The following is a 20,678-nucleotide window of genomic DNA, read 5'->3' on the forward strand; positions in this document are numbered from 1 at the left end:
GTGGTAACATTTAAACCTCTCAGGTGAACTGCTGTAATGATGGTCATAGGCAGAATTGACTTTTTCTTTACAACCTTAAGCATAATATGTGCCGTCCAGTGGAGAGATTAGCTGCTCTATCAGGTCTCGGGTTATGAGGCTGACATGACGCTACCTGCTGCTGTATGTGACATTTTTAGGAGTTCACACAGGCAAATGTGGTGCTATGCAACAACCAGCCCTTTTAGCCTCCTGCTTAAGAATGTTCTTTTGTTTGACTAACACACATTGTATTTGCATGCGACAAACTTGTGTAACTTGTGCACATTGATAGCTTTTGTTTTGTCAGGATGACCAGTGGGCTATTTTGGAGCCATGTCTGATTATCCCCATTACAAAGAGATGAGGGGTGTATGTGGAGGATGCTGGGGCGCTTTAGTCAAACCAACCTAACATTCATTCATTCTATCATTTGTTCCATTACCTTGGACATGGCTGCTGTGAGGCAAAGGGGGAGGATGAGGGTCTAAATCAGCAATGTCTTGATGTCAAAGGTTATATGATGAATAACTCGCTCTGTGTGACTGTGCACCATGTCTCATTGCCCCAAACATCGACGTCTGATCTCCAGAGACACATTTTCCACATACCCCGAAGTTGCATGTGTTCAAGATGTTTTGGAAGTAGAGCTGAAGTAATTAGCTTATTAATCAAGTGGCCAGTCAACAGAATATTTATCTGCAATTATTTTAATAATGTAATCATTTCATTTTCAAGCATAAATGCGGAACATTCTCCTGTTTCAGCTTCTCAAATGTGAGGATTGATGCTTTTCTTTCTTCTTTTCTTTGTCATATAGGCTGTGATAACAAACTGAATATTTTCTTGTTTCAATGAAACGAGCATTATGAATTTGTCACCCTGGCCTCTGAGCAGCAATTATTTTACAATTGTCTGTCTGACACTTCAGAGACAAAATGATTAATCAGTTAATCGAGTAAAGACCAGATCAGCAGATTAATCAAAGATTATAATATAAGTTGCAGCCCTAAATGGAAGTGAATGGCTTTTTTTGGTGTGGTGCTAAATTCGTTTAAAACACAGAAACAATTTCCCAAAATTACTTTGAGGGCATATTTTCCTGTTATTGGATAGAGAAGAATAGAATTGACAGGAAATGATGGAAGAGAGAGGGGGAATAAAGTAACAATTTCCTCAACCAGACTTGAATGACATGGTCAGCTTTTAAACCCTAGGCCACGAGGATGTCCTGAAACTGCTTTCTTATGAAGAAATGGTTCCTATAAAAAGTGGTTAGATACCACTAGATGTAAGTGGGAAAATATGTCTTAATAACTTTAATGTAATATGGGTGAACTGACCTTTTTAATATTAAGACTGATTCAATATTACATTTTTCTAAATATAGTGTGTCTATAGTTGTGGGTGAATTCGCCATTAATCCTCAACTAAGTTGTGACATTTCTCATTTATGCTTCTGCGGGGTCTTACGCCGCAGCTTACCTAAGTGGCTAAGTTGTCAGGGTACGGCGTAGGGTCCGTATCGTCGCGTACGTACCTACAGCGGGGATTTAACGCAGAAGCATAAATCTCGCTTAAGCCTGCCTAGAGTCATGGATAAGACTTGGTCATCTCACGTAACAGCAGGTATGAGGAAATGTGGATACACTTTGTGACTGTAATACAGTAGGTTTGAAGTAACCAGTGTGACTGGTCTCGGAAAAGTTCCAGCTGTATTAGTAATCTCCAGCTGTGACAAAAGAAATAGATCGCTGTGACCCTTGTTAAAGTCTGTACAGTGAGCATTTAGTCTTTTGCTTTATCCTGTTTATAAAGACTTGAAGAGCTTGGAGGTTAAAAATGGCTTCTTTGGCCTCATTGCAATACTAAATATGCAGTATGGACATCATCTATCTTGTTTTTAGAATGTTGTTTTCACATAGTGTAAAATCTAACGTTTTCCTGGGTATTTCATATGACCGAGCAATTCAGCTGCACAAGCAAAAATGGGAAAATTCAGGAAGCAAGTCCTAAAATTATTGCAAGACCATCAAAATGTTAAGTAGATTTTCATGAAAGTACAAATAGTTATGGTGGCTATGCCGGTCACTTTCATTTCACCAAAGTAGCATGACTGTACTGTTTTGAAAAGGTACCTCAGATCATGATAAAATTGAATTAGTCATAATTATGTTCATAATAAAAGTGAAACATCTTCTAACAGTGCAGTCTGTATTTTTTTTAACTGTTGTTGTGGACTTTACAGCAAGGCAGAAACAAGAAGCACCAGAGACACAAAATAACACCCCAAATCCCAGAAAAAGTGATTTTCTTTTTTTTCATAATATGGGCATTTTAAATGATAATAAATTGAATATATTTGGGTTTTGTTTGCATGAAACAAGACATCTGAAGGAGTAACCTTGGGGTCCAGGAAATTGTGATGATCATTTATCGCATTTTTCTGGTTTTTTATAGACCAAATGATTAATCGATTCAAAACAGAGCCAGTGCACTGGAAGGGAGCACGCAGCCAAATCAACAGAGAAGGGGCTCAGTGCAGTCTAGTCTTTAATGCTGCTGCGAATATGTGTCAGTAATGAAAGCCACTTGCTTTTACTTTTGATTACGTTTTATTTTCTTGTGCCAGAGAGAGAAGTGTTATCGGGGCTGCAAAATACATTTGCAGGTGTGACTTTCGCAACAGCCGGTGTTCGACATCCAGAGGCTGCACCTGCTCACTTTCCGTAACTCAATTTGAAGCTCAGCTTTGGCTAAAATCCCAACATGTAAATGTAAATCTGTGGGTTTAACCTGTGGGTTTAAGTTTGCATCTGTGCCTACTTGTGTATGTGTCTGCCTCATGATCGCATAAATGTCCTCTAAATACAAGCTAATTGGGATTAGACGTGCAGGAAAGAAAATCTTTTGAAATTGAGGTCCGTATGAGGTTAATCAAGTTTGCCTGTATACAGTTAGCATCTCTGGCTTCCTCTATGCTTTGTTCTACTTCCCCTTCACAGTAGCCTATTACATGTAAGAAAGATTACAAAATCTGTCTATTTAATCTACTCTGTGTGTGTGTTTTGTGGAGTGTATCTACAATGCAGGTGTTTTAACAATTTCAGTTCCTGTCTCCGCATTATGGATTTTTTATGCGTTTGGACTTTTCTCACATCTCTTTAGCTTTCCAGATATATTATTCTGCTACTCCAGCAAAATCCGTACACATCCTTCTTGCATTTTCTGTTCACTGCTTTACTTACTTACACACACACACACACACACACACACACACACACTTACATACATACATCCATACATCCTGTCAAAACTCTAATCAAATTCTCTTTAAGTCTACCACACATTGATATGGTGTTATTTTTTTTCCTTTTTTAAGTATTCACATTTCTTTTCTGCCATGGCATCTTGTGAGGTTATCAGAGAGAAAATAACGTTTCCCTGTGGATAGAAAAGGACATTTTCCTTTCCAAGAAAAATGGCAGACAGAAAGAACCCTACTTTTCCTCTTTGACTTACAGCTGGTCTGGTGGCGTTATGCCCATACTACTGTACAATCTTCTGTTTGCTATGTTGTGTGAACACCATATTTATCTGTAATGGTTAGGAATATGGTTCTCTAACATTTTATTGAATCTGAATTCAAATCCCTTATAAAATCTATTTAGGTTCAGCTTTCAACATTTCTAAAAAAAAATAAAAGTTATGATTAACCAAAACTGATTTTAAATTTGTAATCACCTTTTGTTGGACGTGAAGGCATAAACACTGCAGTTTTGTGTTCACAACAATAAACAATAACCAAACTTTCAGTTTGGCCTTTGGGTAAGGTACTTAGGGAATTACTGATCAACTACAGGCTGCAGCTGATATAATCTGCTGCTGGCAATGTTTGTCATTTCAACTGATGAAACTGACATTGCCGGTAGAAAGGCCTGCGACCTGACATTTTGGGGAAGTCCGTCTAGTTGCCTTTTTGTCGAGAGTCCGATAAGATTGCTACACTGTTATCAATAAGCTTAGTTTAGCAAAAAGGCTGGAAACAGCCTGGCTCTGTCCATAGGTAACCAAATCTAGTGACCAGCACCTTTTTTAATGTTCACTAATTAACACACATCTTGTTTGCTTAATCTGTACTAAAAACAACAAGCTGGGTTTTTATTGGGAGTAACGTAAAATGTCTTTGGCAAGCAGTGTCAACCTGGTGTCTCTGCTGGCAGTCCAGGAAGTCACTGTTAAGTGGGATGGACTAAATGCTTTACAAATGATGATAATAATAATAAATAATAATAATAAGGGCCCATTCAGACCAGAAAAAGCGATCTGGCGATTCACTTAAATGGCCCATTTGCGTGACTCTATGTTGTGTTCTTTAACCACCAAATGTGGCACAATTAGACTTTGTATTTCACAATTATTGTTTTCTGTCAGATCGCTTATGGATCTCAACATTTCCGACCGCACTTGAAGGCAGCACTTGAGAAAGTGAGAAAGAAAAGAGACGGAGGGACTCCTTTGTTCTGGAGCTAGTTGCAAGAAAACAGTCAGCTGTTACAGAAACTCCTGGGCAGTTCAGTGCTTGTGTGGAAGCGATAAGAGGCAGTGATGTTTCCTGTGTACTGTACGGGACTCTCAAACCGCCTCAAAACGGACTGACAAGTCTGATCGCCGGTTAGATGATTGGCCACCCCAAGGTGATGTCTGGTTGCGGGTGGGGAAGCAACATAAAAGGTTTTTAGAAGTTAACAAATAAAAATGCATCACCAAATGTTGGGGCTCAAGCTGGAGAAGTGGCTTAATGAAGTTATATACCAGCATGATGTTATGCAGGTTTATAACTTCTGTCTTGTGTCATGCTGAAACAGAAACTAACGAATGAAACCGCTCTTCTCTGGACTTTTGGGAAATCGATGGTGAGCTGAAGGTTGAAGGCAGTTCAATCACTTCTTCATGTGTCTGGAATTTCAGTCATCAAGTCTCTTCCCAGCACTACCCTAATCTGGAGAATTCAACAAGGATTCATTGAAAGAATTGCTCCACATTGACCCCGAGCCACTTGTCACACTCTGTCACACTCTGTCTAGAGAGCAAGAAACTGATTTCTGTGCACCCAGGGCAGTATCTCTGTTTATTCTGGTAGCGGTACTGAAAATGAAACGTTTACTGACAATGAAACGTTTACTGTAAATGAATGAATCCTCCTTCCTTTTTTTGAGATTTAGAGTAGAAGAAGTTTCACAGGATCTTTATGTGTATAATTGGTAGTACTGTGTCATCCCTTTTTGGTCTATTTTTGCTCTGTCCTTCACACCTCCTTAGCAGCTGAGAAACGGTGTAAAAAGTTAAAGTAATTGTGTTAAATGTTGGTAAAATCCCAGAGCTGTTGGTGTGTGTAGAAAGCATCAGCTCTCGCGTTTCCCCCGAGTCTGTTCAGAGCTCATTTAGCCAACCACACAATTAATCACATCCAAACTGGGACTCACGGTATTATCAAATGGGACAGTTAACAGAGGCATTATGAATGCAGTTAACTGAAATATCATATGCTTTTGATTAATCCTGCATATAGGGTAAATAGGCATGGAGGCAGAGAAGAAGTCACAGTAATAGTCAAACCGCACTGGTGCTGATGTATGATGCAGCTACATTTGAAATGACAATGAGCTAAAAAAAAAGAATTTATTCCCAGTGTGTTATGAAAAACTGTTGAAGTAATCACCAGCCTGTGTGTTTGTGTGTGCATATTTATGAAATTATACAATGTCAGTGACGGTTAAATTATCTACCAGTTTACAACAAATTTGACAGTTAAATTTGTTTAACAATTTATCCAAACCTCATGAGGAAATGCGATGCCAAAGTGTGTGTGTCTGTGTGTGTGTGTCTGTGTGTGTGTGTCCAAAATATTGTTGTAATATCTCTTCAACCCAACTTTTTTTTATTCTTAATCTTTTTGATTTGTGTGTAATGCTAGGATTGATTGGTACACAGCCAAGTTTTTCTGCCTGGTTGCGCATCAATACCAGAGAATGGGTTCTCAGCCATATCTCAGGTCTGATCTGACAGCAGGGACACAGAGGGGCTTCTTGGCAAACTGAGTAACAGCAGAGCTCAGCTGAGCAGAACGTAGAGGAGACAGGACTGTCATTTACCTGGCGCAGGAGCAGAGGGGGGGAAGAGCTGGGGAGAAGGGCAGAATTGTGTTTCTTTAGAATAAATTGACTTCAGTGGGATAATAGGAGCTCCTGTATTATTTTGATGGGCTTGTCTCTCTGTAGACCTCTGGTTGTCAGGACTCTCCTCTGACAGATGTTAATGATGTTAACATTTTAATGATGATTAACTAGGGCTGGGCAATGACATGGGCCCTAACTTCAATATAACAATAACCTCATAATAATAATAATAATAATAATAATAATAATAATAATAATAATAATACCGGATGCCTGCATTACCACAATGCAACTTGACTGCCATCAGTTTGGTCAGAGATTCAGATGTGTTAAGCTAGCAGCAGACCACCATCTACTGTAGGTAATACACTGACTGATGGATAAGTACCTCATACAACCCTACTTCAAAAATCCGAACTATCCCTTTAAACCCACCTTCACTTTTAGTTTGACAGTTTCTTATAACCAGTCAGCGGTGCATCCGTCTCCTAACACCTTAAACTGACCCCTGGAGCTGCTGCCATGGCAACAGGTTAGCGTCAAATTGGAACCACATGAGGCCTGTGATTGGTTGGAGTGCAGTTGGATTTGTAACTATTAATATTGTTGCAGTGAACTGACTGGCAGCAAGCCCAGAGGACGGATGGACACACACACACACACACACACACACACACACACACACACACACACACACACACACACACACACTAAAGTGGTGATCTCACATCCAAGGGACCTTCTGACAGCCTGATTGACAGATTTAGTTTAGCTTTATTAATCCTAAAAATATTCACGCTATAGCATGTACAGAACTGTATGTGTGTGTGTATATAAAATGAATGGAGAAAGTGTAATCCTGACGGTCTATCACATCTCTCGCCCCCATTAGTGCATCCCCTGAGTTCAACCCTTAGGCTTGAAACACAATGTCAATTAAGAGTGGAGGGTTTTACTGCAGCACATTAACAACCTCTCTGGTGCAGCAGCGGTCAGTGATGGATGTTGTTTCATCGGACTACCGCAAAAACATTTGAGTGAACCACAGCTTTGCAAATGTAGTGCACAAATACATGATACAGACCTTCTTGATATATTTTGTTTATCCCTCATATTTACTTTAAAATCTAGCTCTGGAAATGACACATGAATGCCCACTGTTAATTAATACAAACATTTGTGACGGAATACAGTAGGAGCTATAATGATGTGATGCTCTCAGGCAGGTAACTTTGGCCCCTGACCCACGCTAATTTACAGTAACTCATTAGCCACATACACAAATGCTCACAATGTGACTCTGTGTGCTCTCCAGTGTTGTAGTACTCGAGATCGGTCTTGGTCTTCAGACCAATTTTTGAAGGTCTCGGAAGCGACTGCATTTACTCGGTCTTGTCTTGGATAAAAAGGATTCAGGATTTTATTTTAAGGCCAGTCAAGACCTGGCTGCAGGAATTTTCCTGTGCATTGTCTGAATTAGGCCTATGTGTAACTTAATGCAACTAGTAACTTGACTCATATCTTATTTGGAATTTGTTACCTTAAACCCCTCTCTCCCTGCCCCCACGCACTCCCAAGAATGTGAATGCAGGAGACAAGAGAAGCTCTGACTGTATAACACAAATCTGGTCTTGGTCTTGACTCGGTCTCGCCCTGCCTTGGTCTTGGTCTTGACTCGGTCTCAAACCCTCAAAGTCATGGTCTTGTTTCGGTCTCGATACACTCTGCTCTTGGTGATGACTTGGTCTCGGTTTAGGTGGTCTCGACTACAACACTGGTGCTCTCTGCCCATCAAAGTGACCTGTATTCTGCAGCCATATCTCACCAATTCACAGTGAGGTCACACTGATGATACAGATAGAATTACCAAAAGGGAGTGAACTACTTTACTGGCTTTGCATTCAACTCCCAAAATCCCCTTCACTTTCACCGATGGCTTTGGAAGTAAGGAATCAAGGCATGCAGACAAAGGAGTTGAATAATTATAGACTGGATGTAAACAGGCCATCCCAAGTTTTTATTGATTTCTAGTTGCCAACACATGCAGCTACAGTAGCATCATAACACGCTTTAAAAAAAAAGTGTCAATTTCCACTGATAGTGTTTTCATTTTTGTTCCTTTTCAGTTTGAGTTACCAACAGGATATTGCTGGGTATCTAAAGGCATCATCAACTAGGAGTTGTTTTCAAGTCGCGTTGTATGAAGTCATTCAGTCTTTTTAGTAGTCTGTGAGGATAATCAAAATTGATATGCTAAAATGTTTCTGTGAGCAAATAAAGTGGTGACTAACGCTCTAAATTAACAATACTTATTCTATTTGTTTTAAATTAGTTTTTCTTGTGATTCTCATTCACCCTCGACTGTGTCGCTGATTCTTCCACCGTGTAATCGACTAGTTTACAATTTAGGTTGACGGAAAAATGTATTTGAGTGCTGAGGTGCTTTCTGGTTGGTCTTTAACACATGATCCCCCATCCTCTTTGGCACTGACCTGAGACTGCCAGCTGTTGCACAAGAAGCTCATATGGCCGCTAACTATTTGTGTTTGATCAGAATAATCATCATCTTGATAAATACCGTACTTATCAGAGACAGAGAAGTGATGAACTGAGGTGGCAGCTCTGGCTGTGCTGGTCGGAAGCTTCTTAGTGGACCTGTGTGGCATTCTCAGTCTAAAGTCTACACCAACCCCCACTCCCGCCATCAACGCTGGTTTGTGATTACTGCCATTTCACTGACCTCCCATCTGTCTGCTTGCTTTTTGGTTTCTTAATCCTGTCATTTTCACACTGCGGAGCTTGAGGGTTTGCTTGGCAAAACAGGTCTGCGTGCAAACACACACACACACACACACACACACACACACACACACACACACACACACGCACTGCCTAGTGGTGAGAAGGAGCTAAAGCTTAATTGCTGTCAGTGGCAGTACAGATGGCTGCATTAACTGAAGTTAAGACGACCCTTATGTAAAACCTCTTGTGTAACTCCCCAGGACAGCCCCATACTGCTGCAGCTTTCATGACTCTTGTCTGTCTGAATCTATCCAAGAACAACCGGGAACCACATGGACCGTCGCTCTCCCTTTTGTGGAAATCATGGCCCTGAATCTCCAGGTTGTTGGAAACAAGAATTCCTGCACACACACATTCACCTCCTGTAGTGATTTATTACACACTTTGGCGATCACCTCTGTGATAATTTACTACAGTCTGTGCTTGTGCTATTCTGAGACAAACTTCTGCTCTCCTGTGGAAAATCACATGCATTTGGTTGTTTGAGAGTGGCTCAAAGTTTTCTTCCAGTGTACTGTAGGTCAGCACCAGGAAATGTTCATGGGCCTGCTTTTGTAGAGTTTGCAATGTGATTAAAAAACAAAAATTACTCATTTTGGTGTTTTTTTTTTTTTGTTGCAGACATTCTATGCATCCATTTATTTTGCATTCTTTGCTTAACACCTTTAAACTGTTGTTGCCCCACATGTATGGCATCCCCTTTTTTTTTTTTTAGCCCAAACTCATCTTTAACTCTGACTTATCATTTTGTCAATTTAACTAAGAATAAAGCTGCCAAAAGAAAAACAACCCAGGCGGGTATACATTTTTTGTGATGATCACTCAAATTATTATAATGGCATAGTTCAGTATGTGATCCGCAGACCAGATCAAAATGCAGCTGTGCCACTTTCATTTCTTGTTTCTTAGTGTGAACTTCCTCAGTGAAAAAAAAAATTAAATAAATAAATATATACATAGTATACAGACAGTATATTCTTATTTGAATGTGATTTCTATTATCTCGTAGCTAATCTGTCTGTTCTCTGTGCCTCCTCTTTAGGGCAGCGCGGGCAAGGTGTCACAGTTCAGACCATCATGCCCTTTGCTCTTGCAGCAGGACAGAAAGTGTGTGTGTAAGCGCCCCTGGTTGGCTCTGCTGGGATGAACATGCCACTGCACCAAATCTCTGTCATCCCCCGTGAAGTCACCTCATCGCGGGTGTCAGGCAGTGGGAAAGCTAAGGACAAGGACAAGCAGGTATGTGAAGAGTTAAAAGGCTGGGGACACAGTGAATTATTATGGGGTGGTTTCATCCCATAAAGTGTAGTTTTAATCTTATAGGGATCTACAATAGCAAGGGGGGATTCTGATCTTAGCTTTGCAAACTGAGTTGCAGACTGTTATACCACACACATTTATTTACTTAACATCTGCACATGCCCCAAACAAATCCAGTAGAGTTTTGTGCCTAAACCTAACCATAACCATCACAACCTCAGTTTTTACCACAGCAAACAAAACCTCAATTTGGTTTTTGTTTAGTTATTGTTTCAAGTGGCAGAAATGACTCTTTTCGTATCAGCTCCACATTAAGTCATGCTCTGTTTACAGTCACTCACACCCACAGGAACAAAACATTTGCCAGATGCCTTAAAAATGTTTTAATGTCTGTTCCTTTTTTTGTTTATTGTGTCATTGTTATAAACTCGATTTGACAGTGAGAAATTTGTATTTCAAAAAACAATTCTTTGTTACATAGAAAGAAAAGAACCTAATTTAATGCACAAAGATCAGGGGAAATGTCAACTAGATATAGACAAAAGCAAAACAATGTAGATCTAAATGACATGAGTTAAATGCAGGTGGAGAAAGTTACCCCAGCTGTACTATAGTCATTCACCAGAGAACAATTAAAAAGAAGTTATTTTCTAATGCCAAGGGTGTTAATCCTAACGCAGCAATATAAATTCTGCATTACGATGTTTCTCTCACGAACAAATGATTTCTGTGTTGCCTGTGGCTTCAGCAGAGGTTTTGCATCTAATGAGGCTGGTCAGAGTCTGGTCTGCTTTTCCATTTGTGCCTAAAACCACCTGTAGGCCATCTGGTTTTGCAGTTGAATAGTGGGTCAAATACAGGATTTGGTACCTTTGCTGCATTTTGTAAATCGTTTCTACTTCAAATTTACAAAACTACTCAGTAAAATCACCAACGCCAACGAGAGCACTTTTATTTTATCATATCTGCTGCTTTAAAAGTTTTATTTTACACACTCAGGATAGTCACACACAAAAACCTGTGATTTGGAAACCAGACCTGCCACATCTGAAAAGTTAATTTGAGCCAATCACAGATTTCTGATTTGAGGAGGATTTGACTTTTCTCAGAATTCAAAGATTACTCTCAGAAATTCTTAAACCTTTCACATCTGAATGTTATTATGAGTTACCAGGATGTTTCTAATGTCTGAGATTGTTATCACTTTTGATTTGTCAATAAAAACAAAGGTCAGGTGCAAGATCATTACCAAAAATCTGTTCTCAGTCTCACAAGCAGCTCATCAATCTTTACTTTCTTTCGGTCTCTGTACTCCAGCAGCATCAAACTCCACAGTGAAGTGCTCTCAGAGTGCAGTTGCTTTTTTGAGCTCATGAACAAAGCGAGGTGCTAAGACAATATGTCCGTGGCCTGCCCTTTTCCCTCTACCTCATCAGCTCACAATAGATCCTGGGCGCTAAGTGCAACAGCACAGGTGTTCTTAAGAGGTTTCTTCATGTTGCATTTGGTGCTGTGTTTCAGCCTCCTGTGCTGTAGAAGTGATGGTACACACAAACTGTAAACTGCCGCGGACATATGTGTTTTTACTTTACACACACACACACACACACACACACACACACACGCACGCGCGCGCGCGCGCGCGCGCACACACACATGCGATAGCCTAATCTGTGTTCACTATGAAGCTCAAAATCATGCCTTGTCATTGCAGAGGTGAAATACTGAACTGGGATTCACTTTGAACTGGTTTTATTTTGTACAAATTCCAAAGTTATATAAAGGTGTGCGTTTGTGTTGCTGAAATACCTTTTTGTACAATGCATGGTTAACAGGATTAAGGGGTTTGAACTTTGAGAGCAGTTGTAGCAAGGTTACCTTAGTCTGCTGGGGAATAAAAGTGAAACTATAAGCTGTATAATGTCTGGAGGGCATTTGGTCTCCCTGCCGCCATGTTTGCTAAGTGTAAAGATCCACCCATGCATCTCCCTGCTCAGAATCGCTCTCTCCCTCTGTGTGTCTCCTGCTGGCTGAGCCTCCTTTTTTCCCCTGAGGAATAAGTGGATGAACGCCAGCGACTCCCGTCGGAACCATCAGCAGAGTAGAGAAAGGAGAAACAGAGTGTAGGAAAAGGTGTGTGTGTGTGTGTGTGTGTGTGTGTGTGTGTCAGAGCACAAGCCCATCTGGCCTCTTAAACAACACAACTGGTCTTTTAGCGCCTCAAGGAAAAAAGCAGAACTTTCCTCTATTTAGAATTCTGAGTTAGTCAGCTGCTCCTTCAGAGAGCAACACATCTTTAACTGTTGCTGGCCCCTCACTAGCCTCTCTCCTCCAGCTCCACTCAAGTTCATTTGTCTTCTTCGAACTCCTCTTTGGGTATGTGCTAGTGGGCCACTATTTGAACTCTTGTTTGGATAGAAAAATTTGAGGTTTAAGAAATAATTTTACAGCTTCAAAAGACTTTGAGAGGAAGAGTTTTATTTTGTGGGAAAAAAGAAAAGTTCTCTTACAGTTCTCAGCTTTGGCAAATAATATGGTCAGATTTATTTGAGTCTGGGGTTTTTGATAAGGCGAGCAGTGAATGGATTATGCATGAGTTGACAATAAAGTAAGCTCTGGCAGATAGGGAAGGAGAAAGTCTTGTGGTGTGTCTTTTTACTGTAAATATAATTAATGACATGAGCAGCATGTGGTTAGTGTACATCCAGCAGAGTTGACAAATATAGCAAGGTTTCAGTGGAAACAGCTGTAGCTTTTACTTTCACATAACACTTGTATTCACACCAACATACATGGCCTCGCTTACAAGGGTATTATACTATTTGGCAGTATATCTCGGTGACTGTGCACGTACTGAGCACTGTGATACTTGATACCCACCTTTCTGATGCTGCATGTATTTTTTTTTATGAAAGCACACAGAGCGCTGGAAGCTTTGTCCTTCAAGAAGCGCGTGTCGGAGTCCAAGGACAGTCGAGACTCCCTGTTTCTCCTCTGATGTTTGGTGGTTTGATAATAACTGCCGCCGTAGAGCTCCCAGGCACTGATTTTGGACTCCACAAAGCCCGACTCCCTCAAACATTGACCACCATAGAAAAATCTTTGAACACAGCCTCCAGGCTGAACAGGGACTGTTCAATGTTGCTTTTTTTGCTGATTTAACAAAGTACTTCTAGTATAGTGACATTGCTTGTTTACTTTAAACAGCGTTCTTGCACTTTTGGTGTAGTTGAAGCATTTTGGCTGAGATGGCAGATAGCCGTGTTTACACCCATTATGACTTAATCTGTAAAATATTTTCACAAAAAATACTGTTTGATAAAATGTGTTTGAAAAATATTTGAAATACCTTTCTCAGCCTTGAGGCAGAGAAACATTTTCCAAACATTTTGTGGCTCTACAGTAAACTATCCAAATCAGTTCCCTCCAGATTGCTGTGCCGAAGGGCATGCAAATGGTAATGCCATGATAGTCACACAGAAAGCCTTGGGGCTGGGTAAACTAGGCATGACATTCTGAATTATCAGGAAAAGAGTGTTTACATGTGTGACTGGAGTACATAAGGTGGTCACTTCTAGTCTGAAGCAAAGAATGTGATCGGTGTATTTTGCAGACTTTAAAGGTGAGAGTACAAAAGATTCTGTCATCTTTGTGTTTTCCCTGCTGCATGTTTGGTACATAAACAAATTATCCAGTGTTCCCAGTTAATATTTACTGTATGTTGCACAAATGGAAGTGGACACGTGTGCACATAATTTCTCTTTTTCTTTCTCACACACATACACAAGCACACAACCTGTACGTTCATGCTGGTGTAGATGTTCTGAGGCCACACAGGTTCCCCCGGCCTGTCTACAAAGCAGAAGCTGGAGAGAGAAGATAACACTTAGGCAGAATGGGATTCTCTCTAGTCTGGCAGATGTTTTCATAAAGGTATGAATGTTGTGTGTGTCAGCAAACTAACCTACTTTGCATATGCCACTCATGGAATTCTGAAAGATTTCACAAACTTGGCAAACACCCTGTCTTTAGCTGCTTATACAGTAAATACGAAGTCATTAATGACAGAGTTAAAGATTAAATGTTTTTCTGTGGTGCTTCTGTGTACTGGTTTCAGGCAGTAGGGCTATAACTAAAAATAAATAAATAAATAAATTAGCGTTTAAGAGATCTTTTATCTTTGTCTTTTATCTTTTTGATTTATAGTTTAGTCTATTTAATTTCAAAAACATAGTAAAAATGCCCATCATGATCCCAACAATGATAGATACAGCGAAAAGCAACAAATTCTCACATTGAGAAGCTGAAACCACTAAATGTTTACCATTTTTGCTTGATAAATAACTTAAATGCCCAACTAGTTCAAGTTATTTAATGCAACAGAGAAGCAGTCGTTGGCAATAAAATCTAAGTCTCAGGCTCCCCCCAACAATGCTAATTAAATATGTATGAAAAAGAAGAATATCACACAAGTATCAAACAAAACAAGAAACTAAACATAAAATAGTGCAAGTTAAAATAAGCGCTAAAATATAACAAATGAAATGCGTACTATAAATCATTTGCAAATTAAGAAACTGAATGTAAAAAGGAATGTATATGCATAATGATAAGTGATGAGTTCAAAAGTATTATAGTCCTGTGGGATTGAGCTGTCTCTGAGCCCGGTGGTGCGGGACCCGGTGGTGCGGGACCCGATGCTGCGGTACCGTCTGCCGGACGGCAGCAGGCAGAACAGTTTGTGCCTTAGGTGATTTGGGTTTCTGATAATCCTGTTGGCCTTCTTACTGCACTGCTGGGTGCAGAGGTCCTCCATGGATGGCAGCTCCGTCCTGGTGATGTGCTGGGCAGTTTTCACCACCCTCTGTAATGCCTTACGGTTGAGGGCGGGGCAACTTCCATACCAGGGGTTAATGCATCCAGTTAGGATTATTTTGATGGTGCACCTGTAGAAGATGCAGAGTATCTTGCAATCCTTGTTTAACCTCCTCAGCCTGCAGAGGAAGAGGAGCTGCTGTCTAGCAGTCTAGTGGTGGCCTAAAGGTTAAAGAAGCAATCTTGGGACCGGGAGGTCGCCGGTTCAATCTCCAGACCGGCAGGATAAAATCTGGGTGGGGAAAGTGAAAGAACAGCGTTTGTCCCTTCCTCATTACCACCACTGAGGTGCCCTTGAGCAAGGCCCTTAACCCCAAGTGGCCAGCAGATCAGACACTGGTTGTACTGGGCAGCTTCCAGGTATGAATGTGTAACTGTGTGAATGTGACAGGTTGTCGTTGCAAATGAGAATTTGTTCTCAATCTACTTACCTGGATAAATAAAGGTTAAATTAAAAAAAAAAAAAAAAAAAAAAGGTGTCTGTGGATATTGGATTCATCGACTCATTGTTTCAGCACTACTACACACTAACTTGCAGGATTCGCTGCCCACTGTTTATTTACTGCAGCCCATTACCCTGCTGCTGTTATTTTTCTGCCTCTTGCCTCTCTCTATCTAACTAATCGCTATCTGAGCTTCTCTTAGTGAAAACACACATGCAAGGACATGCAGGTACACACAAACAAACCCACATGCCAGCAGCTGGTGGTGTTTGTCAGCCCGTCTGTGCAGGACTTGCCTGAGTTTCCCGGAGGACCCAGCTGCGTGAAGCCACTTGAGGTTGAAGTGCTAAAACACATAATTAAATGTGGAAGGGCCGACATGACGGCTGGGCCTTTTGATTGCCTTGATGGTTGTAAGGAAGGACAGTGCTTCACCTTTTTTTTCATTAGCCATTGTGATGACTGTGCGATATTAAGATTTATATATGTGATTACCTGCTCTATATTCTAGTAGACATGACATAATGTTGTATGTTAGTCGCAGGTGAGTTTGCTTTGTCTTCAGTGTGAGGGGGCACTGTGTGTATTTCAGCTCTTGGTTTTAGAAGAGCAGCTTTTAGCAGAGGGTGAGACATTCAGAGGAGATGGTGTCTCTAATTAACCCCTGCCCCATCGCCCTCCACCCACATATAGATACACTTTCACAGCTCAATATTAACACTTTAATGTTACATAAGAAGACTCGGCTGCTTTCAGATGTTCTTTAGTTACAACACATTTTCAAATGATCGCATAATTTACATATTTTGTAGGCTGTTGTATAACCTAATCCAACAGATCTATAGCTATTAACCTACTAACTTAAGAAATGTGTTCAGTCTGTCACACACTGCAGGAACAGAAAGTACACCTGAACTCAAAAAAAGCTCTCAGCTGTGAAAGCCACCAATTTTGCCAAAATTAATTTAAAGGAACTCATTTATTTTTGCCAAGGTGCATTTCTCAGATTTTGAATGTCTTATTTATAGGAGCGACTGTAGTTATAGTGCACAGAGACACAAGTGAAGAGCCTGCAGATAACCAGAGACAGAAATGTAGAGAGAGATGGACAAAACACAGATGAAGTTATTTCCAGGAGAGAGCACGCTGCTGCCTCAGTCTTTGCTATGTTTTCCATCCAGAGTGCTATTTTTGCACTTCTGTTCACTGTAAGGTGTCTCTGCGGGGTGTCTTTAATTTCCAGTGACTTGCTGACCTGACTCCTGTGACTCACCCTAAACATTCAGCCACTGCCAGCCAGATCAATGGTGGAGGCTCTTTGGGCTTTCCCACAGCGGCCACATTCATCTTCCTGAGAAGACACTGTCGATGTTTCCCTCGCTGCAGCCTGTCTTCTGGTTCTGTGAAGTCTGACACACGATGGCTGCCTGATGTATGCTATTCATATGCAGCCGTACACCCCAGCTGTATAATGAGTCTGATATGACTCATAGTTCTGCCATACTCCATTGTGGTGGCCAGTATGTGGTGAGAGCACAGGCACATAAGTCTCTTGTGCATTCAGTGAAAGATAGTGGGCAGTCAGACACTTTCCAATAAGATATGATAATGAGATTCCCAATTGTTGATCATTTTGAGGAGGAGGAAGTTTAGGCACAAATACACACTAGAGTCTCTTAACAATGAGACTGCATCAAACTTTTCTCCAATCACCATCTCCTTAAATGTCTCTCCCATATGTTCTCCTCCTCTCTCTCCTCCCACCACCTCCTCTTTTTCATCCTCCTCCATCATCCTCCATGGTGCTATGCAGTGGAAGATTAGCAGTTAATCTCTCTGCCTATGGATTCACTTAGTGTGACCACACTGTGAACTTCTCCTTATTGTTGTCTGGGGAGGCAGATGTTGACTCAACTCGGACAAACTTGTCTCTATAAAATGCTATGACTGCTCATACTGTAATTGTGCTGCCATGAGCTATAGTGAGCACATAGTGGGATCATCACCTCAGTCAACCCATGCTCATGTATTTTGTTGTAAAAAGTGCCATTTTAGTCACCTGACCTGTGTATGAGGAAGAACATTTTGGCCATGCCTGAAGCATGCCTCTAGATATGGCAGTGTCGGTCTGTTGATCCTAGTGACTTTGGTGATCCACTGACTTTATATCTAGCGCCATCATCAGGTCAAAATTTTAATTTTTGTCCGATACTTTGTTTTATGACTAAATACCTGCTAAACAATTCCTATCAGCCTTAGCTGTACTTTGTGTTCACTGTGATTCAGCAAATGTTTGCATGCTAACGCGCTGAACTAGAGATGGTGAACATGGTAAACATTATATCTGCTTGAGACATTAGCATTTAGCTCAATGCACCACTGTGCCTATCCTTACAGAACCATCAGTGTGGCTGGTTAAAGAATAAATCTGGTTCAGAGTTTTATCCATCTTTTCTATTGATTATGATAGAAATATGCTCACCAAAGTTACTCTTGAGTTCTGGGAACGCGGCAACATCTGTACAACAAAGTCTGACGGGGCAAGAGACTAGTAGTCAGATCATCAGACAGGTTGGCAATGTTTGATATAATTATTTATAGCACAAAATGGTTTGAATGCACAAACATAGCAAGTAGGGCAGCAGGTCATATTTGAAGCAGAAAGTTGGTTGATGGAAGACCACTCTTTTACCATTCACTTTTGTTTTCTCCAACAAGTAAGTTGGCCAACCTGCCCGCAGTCTGACTTATTTCTGGTGATGTAAACATGCTCCCAGATCTCAACAATTAAGGTGATGAGTGTGATTATTATTACCAATACAAATGATGGCCAGAACTAATCAAATGAGACTCAAGTTGTCATAAACTGTTTCTACCTCAGTTTTTCCCCCCGTGTATGACCAGAATGACTTGACTGTGACCTTAAACCACAATACTGAGAGCCTTAAATGGCACAGTGGAGTAAACGGTCATTACATTTGATTTAGGCTTTAAGGACTTTTTCTCAGGATGGAACAAAATAGTACAGATTTGCTCCAGTTGTTTATACTGTAGCCAGAGAGCCAAGAATGGAGGCTATAATGGGCATGTCCAGACTCTGTCTGAGAGACTGGAATAAGGCCTGATTTAGACATCTTTGAATTTCAAGATATCCGTTAAACTTAGCCCGGTGTAATTCTCATCCTCCGAGTAAATTACCACATTGCAGCATGTCTGTGTAGGCTTCCACATGGGCGTCACAGATGTACATTATACTTGACTTTTGTCAACATGACACATTTTCAAAAGTTAAGGTGCAGCTGAAGTCTGGAACTATTTTAAAATGGAATCTGAAAGCAGTCTGATGGCCACTTGTAATATTTGTGCAACCAGTGTTTAAAGCGGTGGTGTTAAGTTACTTTCAACAATACCACTATAATAAGTTGCCTAAAAATAAAAACAAGTTTTCACACGGCACTAAGACAAAAACACTGCTGTATTGTTTTCCCTCCTGACATGACAGAAAGGAAAACAATACAGAGGGTAATAAATATTTTGCCAACGTTTTAGGATGTTCTGCGCTTTTGGTTTTTGTATTAGTGACTCCTATGCTATTTTAATTGGTTTGTGCTGTTTTAGAAAATGAAACCATCAAAGCTTTAAAAGCTGCACAACATTTTTTCACTTTTGAAGAATATCTTCATAAGCGTAGTTGCTTTCACTCCCTTTTTAAGTGTTCATGGTGGGGTGCAGCTGTTTGATGTAAAAAAATATCACATGAGAACATGGTATTGGAAGATAATATTAAATGATCTTGATCAGGGTTGGGAACATTCCTCGCTATAATTGCCTGCATGCGCATTTTATGTTAACGATACGTAATTTACAACTTTACAACTATAATTTACAGCTGATCTTAATCTGTGTCAATTAGAACGTTTTATAACCGTGTGAGATCAGTTGTTTACTATTGTCATGGGAGAGCTGCTAAAGAGCCAAATAAGCGTTCATCCCTTTCAAAAATGTTGAAATCTTCTCTGATTTAAATGATTGACAGATCCATTAGCTTTGTTTCAAAATCAAAGGTGAGAGCCCAGTGTACACCGAGAACATTTAACTAATGGACAAGGCTGCTACTTTTCCCCTATTATGCTTTACAGGAGGGGGGAAATCTGTTCTTGTTATGTTGAAAAGAAAGAAGAAAGACAGCATTCACAAAGAGCTCCCAAAGGAAGAGTAGAATACCAGATGTTTGTTGCTTGGAAATGTCTGCAGCTTGAAGCCCAGAGCACATTTCGAAATCTAACAATCCGTCTTCAGCAGGCGTACAGCAAGTGTCTCAACAAAGATTCATCTTATGAGGCTTGTTTAGAGAGAAGAAATCTACTGTCTTAGATCGGTGCTTTACTTTCAGACATTTTATGGACATAGAAGTTTTTATGTAAATAAATTGCTATTGCAGGTATAATGTCGTTTGAGACAAACGTTGCCTCTTAACCCTGGGAAGTGAATATAGTATTTTGCTGTTATTGCACCGCTAGACCAGTTCAAGACAAGAGTGACTGATAAAGATAATAGGCAGCTAGAGTCATGATGCCATGTATCACAGGTCATAAGCCACTCTTGAACCCATGACATTGTGTTTGCGGTGTTTATCTTATCACTCCTCAGCCTCTGGATGGCATAGCTGCATGAATGCACTAGTAGCTGGTGTCTTGATGAGGCTTTCAATGAGCTCGGCAGAGTGCAGATGACTGTTGCCCAACATTGACATTCACCTCCGTCTACCATGAGGAGAAATTGAGTACTGGTAGAGTGCACTGAACAAGCACAGAGACAGGGTCCAGGTGAGAGAATAAAAATATAAGGTGAAAGAGAGCACAGTTACACTCTGTTGTAAACAACTTGAAAGGGAGCGAGTGAGGAGCATGTTGTTGCCGTAGAAACGGAGCAAAGGCAAGACTGAATAAGAGTACTATTGGCAGGACCGAAGCAAAACAGGCAGACTGTGGAGAAGCAGCTTGCTGTTCACCCCAACATGCCTCAGCTTTGCTTCTGTCAGAGCTGTCAAATAGTTTTTGTGCCAGGAGCGCTGTGGTTTTCCGTTTTGCCACATTGATGA

General features: G+C 40.6%; 1 protein-coding gene across 8 annotated transcripts in view; it reads left to right on the plus strand.

Annotated features, from left to right (window-relative positions):
• Nucleotides 1-20,678, plus strand: part of march8 (membrane-associated ring finger (C3HC4) 8) — an 82,245-nt gene that overhangs the window by 11,467 nt on the left and 50,100 nt on the right. For 5 of the 8 annotated variants that reach the window (XM_035992270.1, XM_035992276.1, XM_035992273.1 and 2 more), the window contains exon 2: nt 10,042-10,235. In XM_035992270.1, the coding sequence (XP_035848163.1) occupies nt 10,143-10,235 (93 nt within the window). In that variant the 5' untranslated portion in view covers nt 10,042-10,142. Of the gene's footprint in view, nt 1-10,041; nt 10,239-20,678 lie in introns of all 8 variants that reach the window. The other 3 variants (XM_035992274.1, XM_031305508.2, XM_035992275.1) reach the window with 1 other exon arrangement.

The sequence above is a fragment of the Sander lucioperca genome, chromosome 15, assembly GCF_008315115.2.
Source record: "Sander lucioperca isolate FBNREF2018 chromosome 15, SLUC_FBN_1.2, whole genome shotgun sequence".
NCBI lineage: Eukaryota > Metazoa > Chordata > Actinopteri > Perciformes > Percidae > Sander > Sander lucioperca.